The 15,240-nt window shown below is 37.7% G+C and overlaps 1 protein-coding gene across 2 annotated transcripts; it reads right to left on the reverse strand.

Annotated features, from left to right (window-relative positions):
- Positions 1-810: 810 nt before the first annotated feature.
- On the reverse strand, positions 811-14,440 carry LOC127620096 (protein naked cuticle homolog 2). Of its 2 annotated transcripts, XM_052093197.1 has the most exons (10): positions 14,248-14,440; positions 14,149-14,175; positions 14,006-14,064; positions 7,821-7,869; positions 7,532-7,644; positions 4,937-5,029; positions 4,714-4,843; positions 4,495-4,579; positions 4,173-4,300; positions 811-3,827 (listed from the first exon to the last, which is right to left on the reverse strand). In XM_052093197.1, exons 1-10 carry the CDS (start codon positions 14,270-14,272, stop codon positions 3,385-3,387), a joined length of 1,152 nt encoding a protein of 383 aa, XP_051949157.1. In that variant the 5' UTR covers positions 14,273-14,440; the 3' UTR covers positions 811-3,384. The 2 variants fall into 2 exon arrangements, with proteins under 2 accessions (XP_051949157.1, XP_051949156.1); XM_052093196.1 differs by having other exon boundaries at positions 14,149-14,440.
- Positions 14,441-15,240: the final 800 nt, after the last annotated feature.

Consider the following 15,240-nt stretch of genomic DNA (forward strand, 5'->3'; position numbering starts at 1 on the left):
CAGTGTTCTCTACTGAGTGAGAGAATGAGGTGGGAGGTTGTTGAGAGGGGGTTGGTTATTTATAGAAGCAGCTGTCTCATACTAGCAGACTGGCTAACAGGCAGAGGTTAAATAGCAATAAAATTTTGGAAACCAAATAAAAGTCCCTTGCCTGCGCTCATTGAAGGACAATGGAGACAACAATTAGCACAATGCATTTATTCTGTGGCTACAGTAATAATTGATTTAATAATTATTTAAAATTGACTTTATTAAAGGGATAGTTCTCCCAAAAATGAAAATTCTCTCATCATTTACTCACCTTCATGACATCACAGATGTGTATGACTCTCTTCTGCAGAATTCAAACTAAGAATTTTAAAAGATCTCTCAGCTCTGTTGGTCCATACAATACAAATGAATAGTGACCAAAACTTTGGGGTGAGAACAGACCAAAATGTAACAAATTTTTCACTGTACGTAACAGCAGTCTCGTGATTTAAAGCTTAATTTCATTTTCTATAGCTCAATCTAGCTCTCTGCGCATTCACCAAACATTAGGAAGTTTAATTGAGCTTGAAATCATGATCCTGCTTCTCATTTATGAAGCAGTTTGTGTTGCACTTGATGTATGAAAGTATATATACAAATAAAAGTTATATTACTATCATTATTATTATTATTATTATTATTATTAAAACAAATGAGAAAAAAAATTTACAAATTCCTTACTCAAGCTTTTATTTTTGTTGGTACATTATGTGTTCTTCTGTTGTTTTAACAATGTCAGGAATTTAACGTGCCATTTTCTTTCAGAAAGCAGCCATATTCAGAACATAAACATGGAATATAGATGTAAAGACTATCTTTGGTTTAAAAACTTTACTCTTAAAAATACATTAATAAAAACATTGACATATGAAATAAATAAAACTGGTCATATCTATATAGAATAAAATACTGAGGAAAACATCTTCAGTTTCAAAGGCTCCTAAATTTGAGTTATCTTGCACCACATAAACCCAAGTATTACAATTACTTTTAGAACTAAGCATATACTCAATACTAATATGCTACATTTTTCAAACCAAAAAGGAAACCCAAATGTATTATATCAAAATCGGAGCTATGAACTATTGGATAAAACAAGTTTGAGCTTAAAGCTTAAGTGTGTAACTTTCTGTGTTAAAACATTTCCTCATATCCCAGTTTAATATACAAAGACAACTGTAAGTTAGTCATGTGTGGGTTAATTTTCTCAGAAACAGTAAATACTCTGTGGTTCGACAAAAAAAAATGCTATTTGTTTTGAGCAACCCATCCAGCCTGACTCAACAACACTGACACAACCAATGGCATGAGTTTGGGGTGGGACTATCTGTTTGTTTTATCAACAGCAGACAGGGGGTGTATTCACAAAGCTGTTTGAAAACAAATGTTTATTTTTGCAATTTCATTCATGGTGCAGAAATTACACACTTCTGCTTTAACAATTCGATTTAGAACAACAAGAGGGAAGCACATAATTACATAATGGGTGTGAATGCAGATTTTGTGCAAGTGCCGTTTATATATATATATATATATATATATATATATATATATATATATATATATATATATATATACACACACACACATATACACGGCTCAAAATACTTAAGGCAACACTTAAATCACACATTGAATCTCGATGAGCAAAATATATTGAAGATCAAAATCTTCACTGTACACTGTATAATTGGTTGAGAGGAAAATGACGTAACAATGGTCAATGGAAACCAAAATCACCAACTGTTTAAGGGCTGGATTCAAACTCACACCACCAAGATAACAACTGAAATCAATTGAAGTTCCAACTTCTGTGAATTTCATCACGGCAACTCAAAATGTGACTCAGTAGTGTGTATGGCCCCCACATGCCTGCATGCACTCCCGACAATGTCTGGGCATGCTCCTGCTGAAACAGCGGATTATGTCCTGGGGGATCTCCTCCCAGACCTGGATCAGGGCATCAGTGAGCTCCTGGACAGTCTGTGGTGCCACTTGTCGGCATCGGATGCAACGATACATAACGTCCCATAGGTTCTCAATTGGATTCAGGTCTGGGGAACATGAGGGCCAGTCAATGGCATCAATGTCTTCATCATCCAGGAACTGCCTACACATTCTGGCCACACGAGGCCAGGCATTGTCCTGCACCAGGGGGAACCCAGGGTCCACTGCACCAGCGTAAGTTCTGACAATGGGTCTGAAGATTTCAACCCGGTACCTAACAGCAGTCAGGGTACCATTGGCTAGCACGTGGAGGTCTGTGCAACCCTCCAAGAATATGCCTCCCAGACCATCACTGACCCACCGCCAAACCGGTCATGCTGGATGATGTTGCAGGCAGCATAACGATCACCACGGCATCTCCAGACTCTTTCACACCTGTCACATGTGCTCAGTGTGAATCTGCTCTCATCTGTGAAGAGAACGAGGCGCCAATGCTGGACCTGCCAATTCTGGTGTTCTCTGGCGAACTGCACAGTGCTGGGCTGTGTGCACAGGTCCCACTAGAGGACGTCGGGCCCTCATGCCACTCTCATGGAGTCTGTTTCTGACAGTTTGGTCCGAAACATGCACCAGTAACCCGCTGGAGGTAATTGTGTAGGGCTCTGGCAGTTATCCTCCTGTTCCTCACACAAAGGAGCAGATTACGGTCCTGCTGCTGGGTTGACACCCTTCTATGGCCCTGTCCAGCTCTCCTCATGTAATGGCCCATCTCTTTGTATCTCCTCCATGCTCTTGAGACTGTACTGGGAGACACTGAAAACCTTCTTGTGACGGCACGTATGGATGTGCCATCCTGGAGGAGCTGAACTACCTGTGCAACCTGAACGGGCTGCAGCATCATGCTACCAGTAGTGCCAAGGACACTAGCAAAATGCAAAACTAGAGAAGAATCAGTCAGGAATTATAAGGAGAGAGCAATTGTCTGTGGCCACCACCAGCAAAACAATTCCCTTTTTGGGGGATGTCTTGCTTTAGCCTCTCATGTGCACCTGCTGTCACTTTCATTTGCACCAAAACAGGTGACATTGATTCACAATCGCTTACGCTTCCTAACTGGACAGATTGATATCCCTGAAGTTTAATTGACTCTGTATTATACTGTGATGATAACATGTTCCCTTAATTGTTTTGAGCAGTATATATCTATACTATTATTATTAAATAAACGTGGTCCAGCCCTTTTCTTGTAGAAATGTTCTAACTGTGTGACAGATGAACCACAGTTCCTCTTTGTATGTAGAGAACAAAATTAATTCTACCTTCAAAAAGGTATCAGAGTTTGCTACTTTGTCACTCATTTTGGTGCCACTCACTGAAATTCCCATGACCTGAACTGCTTCAGAACTCTTATGCTGGGTGGTAATGGTGATGATGATGGTGATGATGATGCTCATGGTGATGATGGTGCTCATGCCTTTGAGGAATGGGCATAAAGCCCCCAGCAGGGACAGATGGCCCAGGCTGCAACTCTCTGTCCAGGCCCTGGTTGCCTCTGGAAGGTGATGTGGTCTCACGGGTCCTGGCACGGGTGCGTTTGCTGGAGCTATGCATCAGAGGAGGCTGCGTTTGTTGCTGGGATGGATGGCACCAGGTCACAGGGTGATGCCCATGGAGCTTGCTGGGTTTGGTTGCAGCTCCACTGCCACTGACAGACTTGCTGCGGTTGTGGAGTGACCCGAGGAAAGGAATGGACCTACCAGAAGACTCCACAGGGCTGGAGGTCACGGTCTGAGAGCGACGGTGATGGCCATGGGATTGGCTGTCCTGCTTCTTTTTCTCAGCAGATGGTTCTGAAGATACCAGAGTCAGATAAATCATCAGGAAAGCTCAAAATCTAGTTTTTAACCAGATCTCACTGAACATTCAGAGAGATGCAATTAACCCATTTTTTTAACGGAACTGCAATAGCTGAATGCAACCAAGAGCATTTGAAAGGCCATTGTAAGAGCAGATCCACACGAGATGGAGATAAAGAAACCAGAAACAACTTGTTGATTAATGTTTGGTCATAGTAAAACTACAGTATGTAAAACAGTGTTGAGTTTGGTTCAACACTGAGGTCAGCAATTTTTCCTGGCCTTTATGAAAAATACACAGGGGCTATTTCATTCTGGAAAAAAGAAAAGTCAAGATACCAGCTTCAAATCGGGAGGTGTAGTTCTCAATCCCAGCCAGATCTAGATAGTGGTTCCTACGTTCTGTGTTTTCATCAACAGAATAGTGCTTTCTGTCCGGATCACCCAACTGACCTGAGCTCTGGCCTCTGACAGGGGAAAGTGAAAGAAAAATATGACTTTTTGTTTCTTTGTATTCGTATTCCTATACATAATATTATATTATAGTCTCGTAAATCTATAGAACTGTTATAATTTGTTCCACTGGGTAAATAATTAAGTGTCTTCCTGCATCAAAAATATGGCACAAGCTTGGCTATTAAAATGCCTCAGTCCTGCTTACCTAATTTGAATATGATGGCTTTCTGCACACTGCATTGTTCCCTCCCTTTGATCTCGCTCTTTATGAGATATTCCAACAACTCGATCTTAAGGATTAAGACAAAAGCACATTTAAGTCAGTAATGTTGAATTGTCATCACTATCTCTGTACAATAAACCAATAGTACCTTCACAAATCAAATGAGACAGTATAATCATGATAGTTCCAGGTTCAGTCCACCTTTTCTGTTGCCTTTGGTTAATGGGGTGACACTCAGCTTCACACGCAGAGTTGTGCCATTGCTAAGAACCATCTGTTTAACTGATGCCTCCACCACCTCATAGATTGCATGCATCAAGCACAACATATTCTGCAACAAAAACATAGAGAGAAACTCACCAATAATGTATTTTTGTACCATTGTAATAATGAAATATTGGACTGCCATTTGTTTAAGCATTACCTCTTTGGTCACTTTGCCGTTGCTGTCAAAATCGCACAATGTGATCATCCAATCATGAAGATTTTCATCCGTAGACACATTACACTCCACATCCTGACAACACCATATCAACACCACAAAAATGTAATAGAAAGATATTTGCTCCATTTTGCTATCAGAATGACAAAATGTTTCTAAGTCAAGATACAGTGGTCCCCAAAAAGTATTTATACACTTTTGGACACTTAAAAATATATATGAATATCACTGCATTAGAAAACATCAAACCATCTGAAAAGAAATTAAGCTAGAGCTATTCTCAGAAATACCTTCAATCTTCCTACTTATGTTTGCCATTATCTTTAACAAGGGCTTGACATTAACGCTTTTCCGGGACAAGTGGATTTTTTGAAGAAGCATGTGAAAGAGAATTTTACTTGCCCCACCGGACAAGCAGACTGATTAAAATGTCAGTAACATAAAAATAACCATATATATTTGTGATAGTCTAGGCCTGTGTCACTTATTAGAAAGTTCATGTTTTTATTCTGCTATTGAAATTAATCAAGAGCAAGTAATTTTATCATTCGCAAGCGATCTAGTAACAGTTGAGCCCTTTTTGATTGACAGGCAGCGTATGCGGACAATTGCCTCCTCCCCTACCCAGTGCAGTTTACATTTCTGTCAGAGAATGATTGCTTAGGTACACTATTAGGTTGGGCATCGGTCATAATTTTAGAAAAATATACAACATCAACTTTGAGCATGTAACTTAAATATCCTTTTTCTCTCCGGACATGTAAATTTGTTACTCAGGCAAGTGAATGACCAATTGCTTAATGTCGAGCCCTGCTTTACCTAACTGACACAACGAGTGTGACTGCTGTGAGCATTTTAGATTCCCCTTTTTGATTTGTAGGAGCCCCTAAGAAACATGCAAAAACCCTGGAGGAGCTGAACTACCTGTGCAACCTGAATTAAAAATATTTTTTCCTAAAAATGGATGTCCACATATGTGGACAGTGGGACTAAGTTGTGCCATTTTAATAATTACAAGCTTTAGAAAGTCTGATTTGTTTAATCAAATAGTTTATTTGGTCTCAGAACAGTTTGAAATGCACCTTATTTTCATTCTAACTCTGTATAAACCCTCGGAAAGCAACATTTTCCAGCTTTTGGATGCATCCATTGATTCTCAATGTGACAATGCACAGTGAATATAGGATATTTTAAGGAAAATTTGCCTATAGGTCACATAGGTTGTAACAAGATTCAAGGAATGCATGGGAAGGAGGAAGCTGGGACCGGCTTGACATAACACGTAGAAATGTATTGCACATACACTTTTCTGTGTCACACAACAAGGCTTTTCAGCGGTCCCCGACAAACACATCGACATGTGCACACGAGCTCTGTGCATCTCTCTCTCTCCCCATCTGCCGCTGTCTCCTCTCCTTATATACTCCCACAGCCCCTCACTGGAACCCAAGACCGGTGTGGTGCACAGGTGGAACTCGTTCACCACTTAACTTCCAGGCCTCGCTCTGCCCAGATGCCACTCGGCCCCGCCCTGCTTGCCACAGTGGACATTGTGTTTAACAGCGTGCACGAAAAACTGATGACATTTTTAAAAAGGCATATCGGATGAAGCTAGAGGCTTCTACTCTTTTTACTCTAACAGGTTTTAATGTAAAAACATAATGATGTTTTTTACCAGATGTAGTTTTGTTGCCGTACCTCCAAAAGACAAATTATGCTGTGATCTGTGCCATGTTATTTTTTCACATGACTCGGTTGGTCGAAGGTTTAACCCTTTAATGAAAGCCTAGAGTCTCTTGAATTTTCGGTTTAAATTAAATTATGCATAATGCCACACATGTGGGCAGGGGGTCTCAGTAGGTTAAAAAAAAAGTCACTTGGTTTGATATTTTATTATACTGTGAAAATTTTTAAATGTGGCATAAATGTTCAAATATTTCTGGGAGCAACTGTATCTTGGAAAACAATTCACACGTAAAATTGAACTCAAATTCGAGTTGAGGACTAAATCTACAGTCAAGTCACATACAATACTGTGCAAAAGTTTTAGCCACTTGTGAAACATGCTGCATAGTGAGGATGTCTTCAAAAACACTGCCATAAATAGTTTTCAATTATCACTTAATGTCATACAAAGTCCAGTAAACATAACAAAGCTAAATCAATACTCGGTGTGACCACCTTTGCTTTTAAAACAGCACCAATTCTCGTACGTACACCTAGGCACAGTGTTTCTTGGTTGTTGGCAGATAGGATGTACCAAGCTTCTTGGATAATTTGCCACAGTTCTTCTATCTATTTAGGCTGTCTCAATTGCTTCTGTCTCTTCATGTAATCTCAGACTGACATGATGTTCAGTGGGGGACTTTGTGGGGGTCGTGACATCTGTTACAGGGCTTCCTGTTCTTCTATTCTAATCTTTTCTATTTGCAAAATAAATGTTTGGAAGTATAACGTTTATATTTCCTATTGACACACTAAAGCTGAAGATATAAAAAAAAAACATCTTAAGACAAAGACTTTTGCACAGTTCTGTATATTCATAAACGTGAAGTTTTCTCAATGGCAGACACCTACATCTCTCTTTCCATTTCTCCTCGGTGCATCTTTGAGAGGTTGCTGTCTTTCGTTTTCAGGAGAAGAAAGGAGAGGTTTGTGACTCTCTGTTACTCTGTCTGGTGGCAATATTACTACAAATAACAGAAAATGTTAATAGATGTTAATAGATGCATCTCAGATCTCCAAAGTTCATTTTTTCATAGGAAATCCATATTTTAGGGGATATTTCAAATGAAATATTCATAGATGACTTTGCGTCAAACAAAGGCACTATGTGTGAATAAGTTCCTTTCAAAGCACAAATTACCCTCCAGTGAACAGTAATGATCTTCTTTTGGATCTCTACCACAAAGATTCTAGAGGATAAAAGGAAAAGTGGCAAACCATTAAAACTTTGAACATCCAAAGAAAACACTGGTTCCTAGTACAGCTAGTGTGCACGGTAAAGAAACCAACATAATTTAATTAGACATTTGATTAAATGAGAAACCATATAAAACAATTAATGCTAGTTCTTTTGAAGGTTATTGCCATTCTTAAAAGTCTCTCAAATATACTCATATTCACACACTGAAAGATTGATGAACATGATTGGCACTTTTTTGCATTGTAAATCACTTTTCCATATAATTTGCACAGAAACCCTGTAGTAAGCTTGAAAACCAGCCTCCATAATGAATTCACTAGCAACCAGAAAAAAATACTTCATTCTTTGCAGTCCTGTGGTCTTAAGCACAACTGTTTCCAGACACATTGCACAGTTGGTTTCTGAGGGAGGAAGTGAATTACCCTCCATGGCAAAACATCGTCTCTAATCCACCATGCCACAATTCTATCCCTCTTCCACTAGCATGGTGGGTGAGTAGGTCACTTAAAAACAACTGCATGTATGCGGGCAAATCATCAGATCAAATTATCAGTATGTTCAGCAGTATCCCAAAAAAAAAGGAAAAAGAATGGGGGATAGGAATTTTTTTTGTCATATTGCAAGCTATTGCAGAGATTAAATGGGTGCCGTACACCCACAGCCAAATAAGCAGATTTAGTTTTTTATAGTATAATTATATGTTATAAAATAATGTCATAAATAATTTTGTACCATTTTCTAACAACTTTATCGTTTTATATAGGCTTATCCAATTTCTTGCACTAACGAAAATCCAAGCTCCACCCCTGATTTAATTAGTTTTATTTATATAGATCTCTACATATATTTATTTATATAGAAATGTTTTAACAAAAATTATAGCTGGATATCAATTTGCAATTAAATTATATTATATTTGAAGGGTTTGCAGTGTGAAGCATTTACCCATGTTTCCATTGATCATGGTATAAATAATAGGGGGTTGTACTTGCTTGTTTTGGTTATTGAACACACAGCACATATATCTGTTAATTTGAAATGAAATAGTTAAAGTGGAGAATTTCCTACATCAGGCCTATTCAACTATTGGCCTATGGGTTAAACATGGCACGTTTGAGGTTGTCAATTGTCTTAGGGGCTGTTCACACCAAATACCTTTTGTGTCTGACCGCACAGTTTTTTTAATTTTCTTTTCCTGTGTAAACATGCGCTAGACTGATGTCGCGCCAGGTCTCGTGCAGGAGTACGAAATTGGAGGCTTTCAGAGGTTGCACTAAAAATAATTAATTATCCATATTTTTTGACAAAATGGGAAGATGAAATCACTCAAATCATGGATGACTAATAAGCCTGAGTTCAGAGAAACAGAAACGTTCTATTCATTAATTTGGTCAAGAAAACATTCGAACAGTAAAAAACATTTTACTGTTCAATAAAAGTTTAATCTGATGTACTTTCTCAGTTGTGGACACATTTTAAAGCAGTTTTTAGTCGATTTTTGTCTGAAGTTATCTGTTTGTTGTTTTTGTTTTATCAGAATTTCCTGCTTGAAAATGTTTCTCATATAGGCAATATATTTTGCCTACTATAACACAATATCTGATAGAAGCTTTTCATTAAATAAATATTCTGGCTTGGCCCTCATGCCCTGGAGATTTTTCCATCTGGCCCACTTGTCTATGAAGTTGAATAGCCCTGCCCTACTTGATATAGGCATGGTGATAATAATGCCAGCTATAACATCATGCACCACCATAAAACCAGATATTTAGTTACAAACTCTAATTAAGTATAACACTCCCACAGTGTTCTTATTTAAGACCAGATGTGGGAAGCACATGTTTCTTAACAACTGCATTAGAAGTAAATCACACAACTACCTACTGCAGGCTGAAACCTTATTTATGAGCCAGAACAGTGAATATATCAGCAGAAAACATCTTTAGAACACACAGTCAGCTTCCCCTGGGAATGTGCTCATTTAAAAATCACACAACACACAATAATAAATAGATAACATAAATAAAGTCTTTTTAAGGGGATAGTTAACCAAAATGATAATTCAAACATAATTTACAAAACCACATACTTTTCCAAACCATGAAATTCTTTCTTCCATGAAACACCAGAAGAGAATGTCTAAGCTGCTCTCCTCCATTCAATGAAAGTGGAGGGGTACTAGGTGATGCCATACTTCAAAAAGGACAAAAGAAAAGCATCATAAATGTAGTCCACACAACCTGCACACTATTTTCGAAGTCTTGGTCAGAAATAAGGTCAAACAGGTTTGGAAAAATATGAGGATGAGTAAAACTTTTTTATCCTACAAAATCCCATCTTGTCCTAGCAAGAAAATCTAAAAGCAATTGTAATATCTCTGCATCATATGCTGAAAGCATAACTTGCAGCCTGACAGAGTGCTGAATAACAGAGTCCAGAGGAGAAGTGTACTGAATGAGCTGTCTGTCTCCCAATGATTTCATCCATCATCGTGGCCAAGCCTCTGCCACGCTCTACCTGCTCTAGGGCCTTTCATGTGGGCTCAGATTACCAGCTCTGTGTTTTTTTTTTCCTGTAACTGTTCTAGACACCCCCCATCCCAACTCCTGTTCCTCTTCACCACCCACTCACACTGCAGTTTGTGCCCTCTCATGAGGTTCAGAACAGTGCCTGGCTTTGTTTCATCGCTCTTCCGGTCACCAAACACCTGGATAGAACCCTTATTACATGGTGAGAGAGAAAGAGAGAAAGAGAGAGATAGAGATAGAGATAGAGAGAGAGAGAGAGAGAGAGAGAGAGAAACAACATGTTGTTTGGTCATCACTGAGCCAATTTCATTTGCACAGTTTCATTTGGGGTATGGCCAAGTCTCAAGGTACTAGAATATCTAACACCACATGCTAAAATTGTTTAGGTTGAACTAGATTTAGATATATTCTTTTGTGGTCTTGGAATAAACTCACACACAATCCAGCATCACCATGCTTTCTATGTTTAGATGGGCAATCATTTGAGATAAAAATGCATTTATCTCATACCCTTCTTGTAGCCGACTATATATTTTAGTAATAAAGTCAATTATACTTGAAGAAAGTTATCTGTTAGCATTTCTATTGTTCGCAAAGTTTTATGGCTGCCACAAAAGTTGTTCAAGTAATACATGTTCTCCAGGCATGTCTAAGCAAATTACTTGTATTTCTATCAAATAAATGACAACAATTTCACATGAGTTTGTTCTGCATAAGAATCAATGGTCAATAAAGAAGGACAAAAGACCATTTTAATAGCAATATCAGTCTAAAAACATTAGTTTGTAGTTAGTTTGTCACTTTCAGGTGAAATCGATTTATGTTACTTTACAATTCAGTGTATTTTAAGTCCCTTTCGCCCTTTTTAAAGATAATTTCCTTTCAGGTTGAATTTCCTTTCCAAATTTTGACTGTTAACGGTATAGATAAAGTATAAATAAAGTTAAAGTTTGTTTAAATAATTTGAGCAAACATCAAGTATGATTGTCACCCTGTGCTCCCTGTTCTAAAGAGACATGGATCACACCCCTCCTTAAGCCCTTTGAAGTGGGGCAGAGAGAGAAAAAAAGGTGAAAGGGTTCTGTGAGTCCTGCAATCTTTCAAGTGTTTTTTTATGACCCAGGCTGCAGGATCCTGCTATGAAAGAACAGTGATTAATTTAGCCTAAAAAAAAAAAAAATTTGCCACATAAAAGTGGCAGAATTCCATTGTGTTCCCTCTATCTCAGGGTGATAAAGATGACATTTCTGTGGGGGAATTAAAATGACTGAGAATTGGATTTTGAAAAATATGATGCAATATCCAAGCTATCATTATGTTTTCATCAGAAGCACCATCATAACACTTAATATTACAAAATAAATCTAAAAGATACTAGCCAGGACACATTTTTCATTTGGGCATTTGGATTACAGATTTCCAATTACTCTTGGGCCAAATAAGGGCGACTGGGGATTGAGGCGGGGTCAATGTCAAAGGCAGAGTTTCGCTTAGTCAGGTCTCGCTTTTCACCAAGCAAAGACATAAATAAGAAAACAAACAGCAGCTTCAGTCTGAGACCTCAGTTTGAGTTTCCCTCTTTCTTGTGAAATGGGCAGGTGTGTGACATTGGCACCAGGGTGGCGTACTAAGGGCGGATTTTAGGGCAACACTGTGGGGCTAATGGCCTGATGGTGGTAATGCAGATCGATTTTGGTCTTGCGGCTCAAGGTTCATGGCTATTGGCCCCAGCTGACCAGTTGATAGCACTATATCACAGATAGTGGAAATGCAGCTAATGACTCAAGCCATGGCTACTCCAATGAAATGCAAGTTACATCTGAAGCTATCAGATCACATGGCTCTGAAAATTTGATAAACACACTAGAGCAATGCAAAAATATTTGATGGGAGATGATGCTTGTTAGTTGATTTGGCATAATGTGGCCGATATAGGGTACTGAAATTGTCAGACAACATAATGACTTGCCGTGTGATCACTTTCTGTGCCATTTGTGATTACTACTTTTGAAGGTCTATCTATATAACTACTAAAGATACTTGCCTAGCACTTGCGATGGAAAGTACCGGGGTAAGAGTCCAATGGAGACGTGAGCCAAAAGTATCATAAGAGCACCACAAAATGATGTGGTTTCTTCAGCAATTACGTTTTCCATGTCAAATTTGCTTTTTATAACAATATTGGTTATGTTTAATGTTTAGGGTAGGAAGGTCAGTTTTGTTGATTTACAAATCAATAGAGCATTAACTCTCAAAACCTCATGTTTGGGATAAAAAATTGAACCGCTTTTTCGATTTTACCTTGGAACTGACACAATACGTGTAAGGAATGATGCCAAAAATGTAGGCAGTCAAATAATTTTCAGCTTTTTTTCCCTCTCTGCCACATCAAGTCTCTCAGGTCTCTCTTTATCTCTATCAAAAGTTAAAAATAAATTCATAACACATTGCACTCCAGTAATCCATTTTACGAGCTGATAGGGTAGTTGTCACAACAGCACGGCTAAAAGCACTATCTAGTAAGTTGCTTTGGCCCTAACCACCAACCTTGATCTCTGAAAAAGATGTTTAATGCACACACTATAACCACAATAATCCAAGGCCTTTACACAAACCACTGATCTACATTTTGCAACTTGTTTCCACCAACCTCTGTCATACCACTCCTCCCACTAACTATACCTCCTTTCCTTCTTCCAATCACTTCCCCCCATTTTCCCAGCACAGCTTCCCTCTGTTTTCAAAACCAATAACAGATGTGTGGTGGGGCTGTGCTCAAAGACCCTGCTGTTCTGGCTGCCGGCCATATGCATTTCACACAGTGATGAAGGCTCTAGGCTTAACTGAGAGAATGAGAGCAAAGGAAAAAGAGGGAAGAGAATGTTGACCCAAACCATTTACATACAATGCTGAGAAATACAGTGTAGTGTAGACAGGACCAGTCAGTGCTTGGTTAGATTGAAAAAATCAGTAGCACTGAGTAGACTGACAGTCTATGTAGTATAAAATGTGAAAATACAGTGCGATAAGATTATTGAAGATTTTATGGTGTTGATTTGTTTTGTCTTATCCATTATGAGCCAGGACTAATGAATGCTAATTTCAGCAAATATCAGCTTCTTAGTACTTCAAACAGAGTAAATCCCTGCAATATCAGGTCATACAAATAATTGTAAAGCTATATTTTGCATAACAGATACATCAAATAGGACTACAAATCAAAGGAAAACATATTCATAACTTTCTTTGTTTGAAATAACAATTCATATCTCAAATTATATAATGCTTAACAGATCGGTAGCCTACTGTGCATACCCATATGAATACAGCATAGCCTATAAATCAATATCTCAAGTCATTTCTATTTTAATGTACTTTACCTAATATTATGTTGAGCAAAGCCATATAATGAGATAAAGATTGCTGATGTTTTAATAAATGTTATGATAAAGTGTTACCAATGAAAGATGTGACTAATCAACCAATCATTATCAAGAAAAGAAAACATCTAAATGTCATAGTTTCTTCAGTAAAACAGTGATAAGAAACAGGTCTAAACATTAGGAATTGCATCTAGAAGAAATGTGGTCTTCTTACCTGCTTGTCTGCGTTTCTGTCTACTTCGCCATCACAGTCTGCCTCGTTGAAAGCACCTCCTATTACAATACAAATATTTATTCAAAAAAAACTTACTATAAAATATGGCAGAACAAAGTAATGTAGCCTATGTATCACATTACCTTCTGGATTTTCTCTCCGTTTAGATGCTAGAAAAGAAAAAGAAAAATAGTATAAAGAATCCATGATACGTCGACATGTCGAAACGCAAACTGTCTTACCATGTTTCGATTGCAACTTTCCCATTTCTATTTCTCTAATCGAATTTGGAAAGAGTTGTAATTTCAATAAAAACTATAACATCTTCTTTTCCATATTATGAGTGGGATTGGATATAAATGTTTCCATTTAAGTCTGTCCATATTATTATTGGAGGCTCAGAGGAAGTTTATGAAAATCATCTGCTCCGTGAGAATCTGCAGTGCGCTCATTCTTAATGGAGGAAGCGCAACTCAAAAGACTCACACCCTCCCTCCCCTCGACGACGTAAGCCTTCTTAAAAAAAAAAAAAAAAAAAGGAAAAAAAAAAAAGATGTATTTTCTGGTATTAAAAAAAAAATTATAATACATTTTTCTTGGGAATTCTTACCAATCTTCGACCATAGAAAAATATTCCTCATTTACATTTAAGGAAAATTGTATTTCTGTGAAATTAAGATAAATGTAATTAAGGATTTCTAGGCTTTCACCCCAGCTAACAATTTTGGGAACATTACTTTGGGTTATAACCACTGATCTATATATATATATATATATATATATATATATATATATATATATATATATATATATATATATATATATATATATAATGTGTGTGTGGTTATAACAATAAATAACCATTAGATATTATAGTTTATACCTTCTGAATAAGTTTTCTTTAGGTTGTCACAAAAATCTCCATGCAACGTTCGGGGAACGTTAGTTTTTGGTTATAAAAAATTAAAATAACCGAGAATGTTGGGTTCTTATTTGGTTGTCACAGAAAAACGTGCTGCAGCGTTCTGGGAACGTTAGTTTATGGTTACAAAAAATATATAACCTAAAGAGAACATTCCTAGAACATAGGAATTGGTTCCCAATAAAATAACTAAACAATTACTAACGTTAGGGGAACTTTCTGTTAGATCTCGTGATTCTCAAATAAACCCCTAAACTTGATCGATTGTTTCAGATTAAACACAACATAGCTAAACGTTGCAAATCAAATATAA

Source organism: Xyrauchen texanus, chromosome 26 (genome assembly GCF_025860055.1).
Source record: "Xyrauchen texanus isolate HMW12.3.18 chromosome 26, RBS_HiC_50CHRs, whole genome shotgun sequence".
Lineage (NCBI taxonomy): Eukaryota > Metazoa > Chordata > Actinopteri > Cypriniformes > Catostomidae > Xyrauchen > Xyrauchen texanus.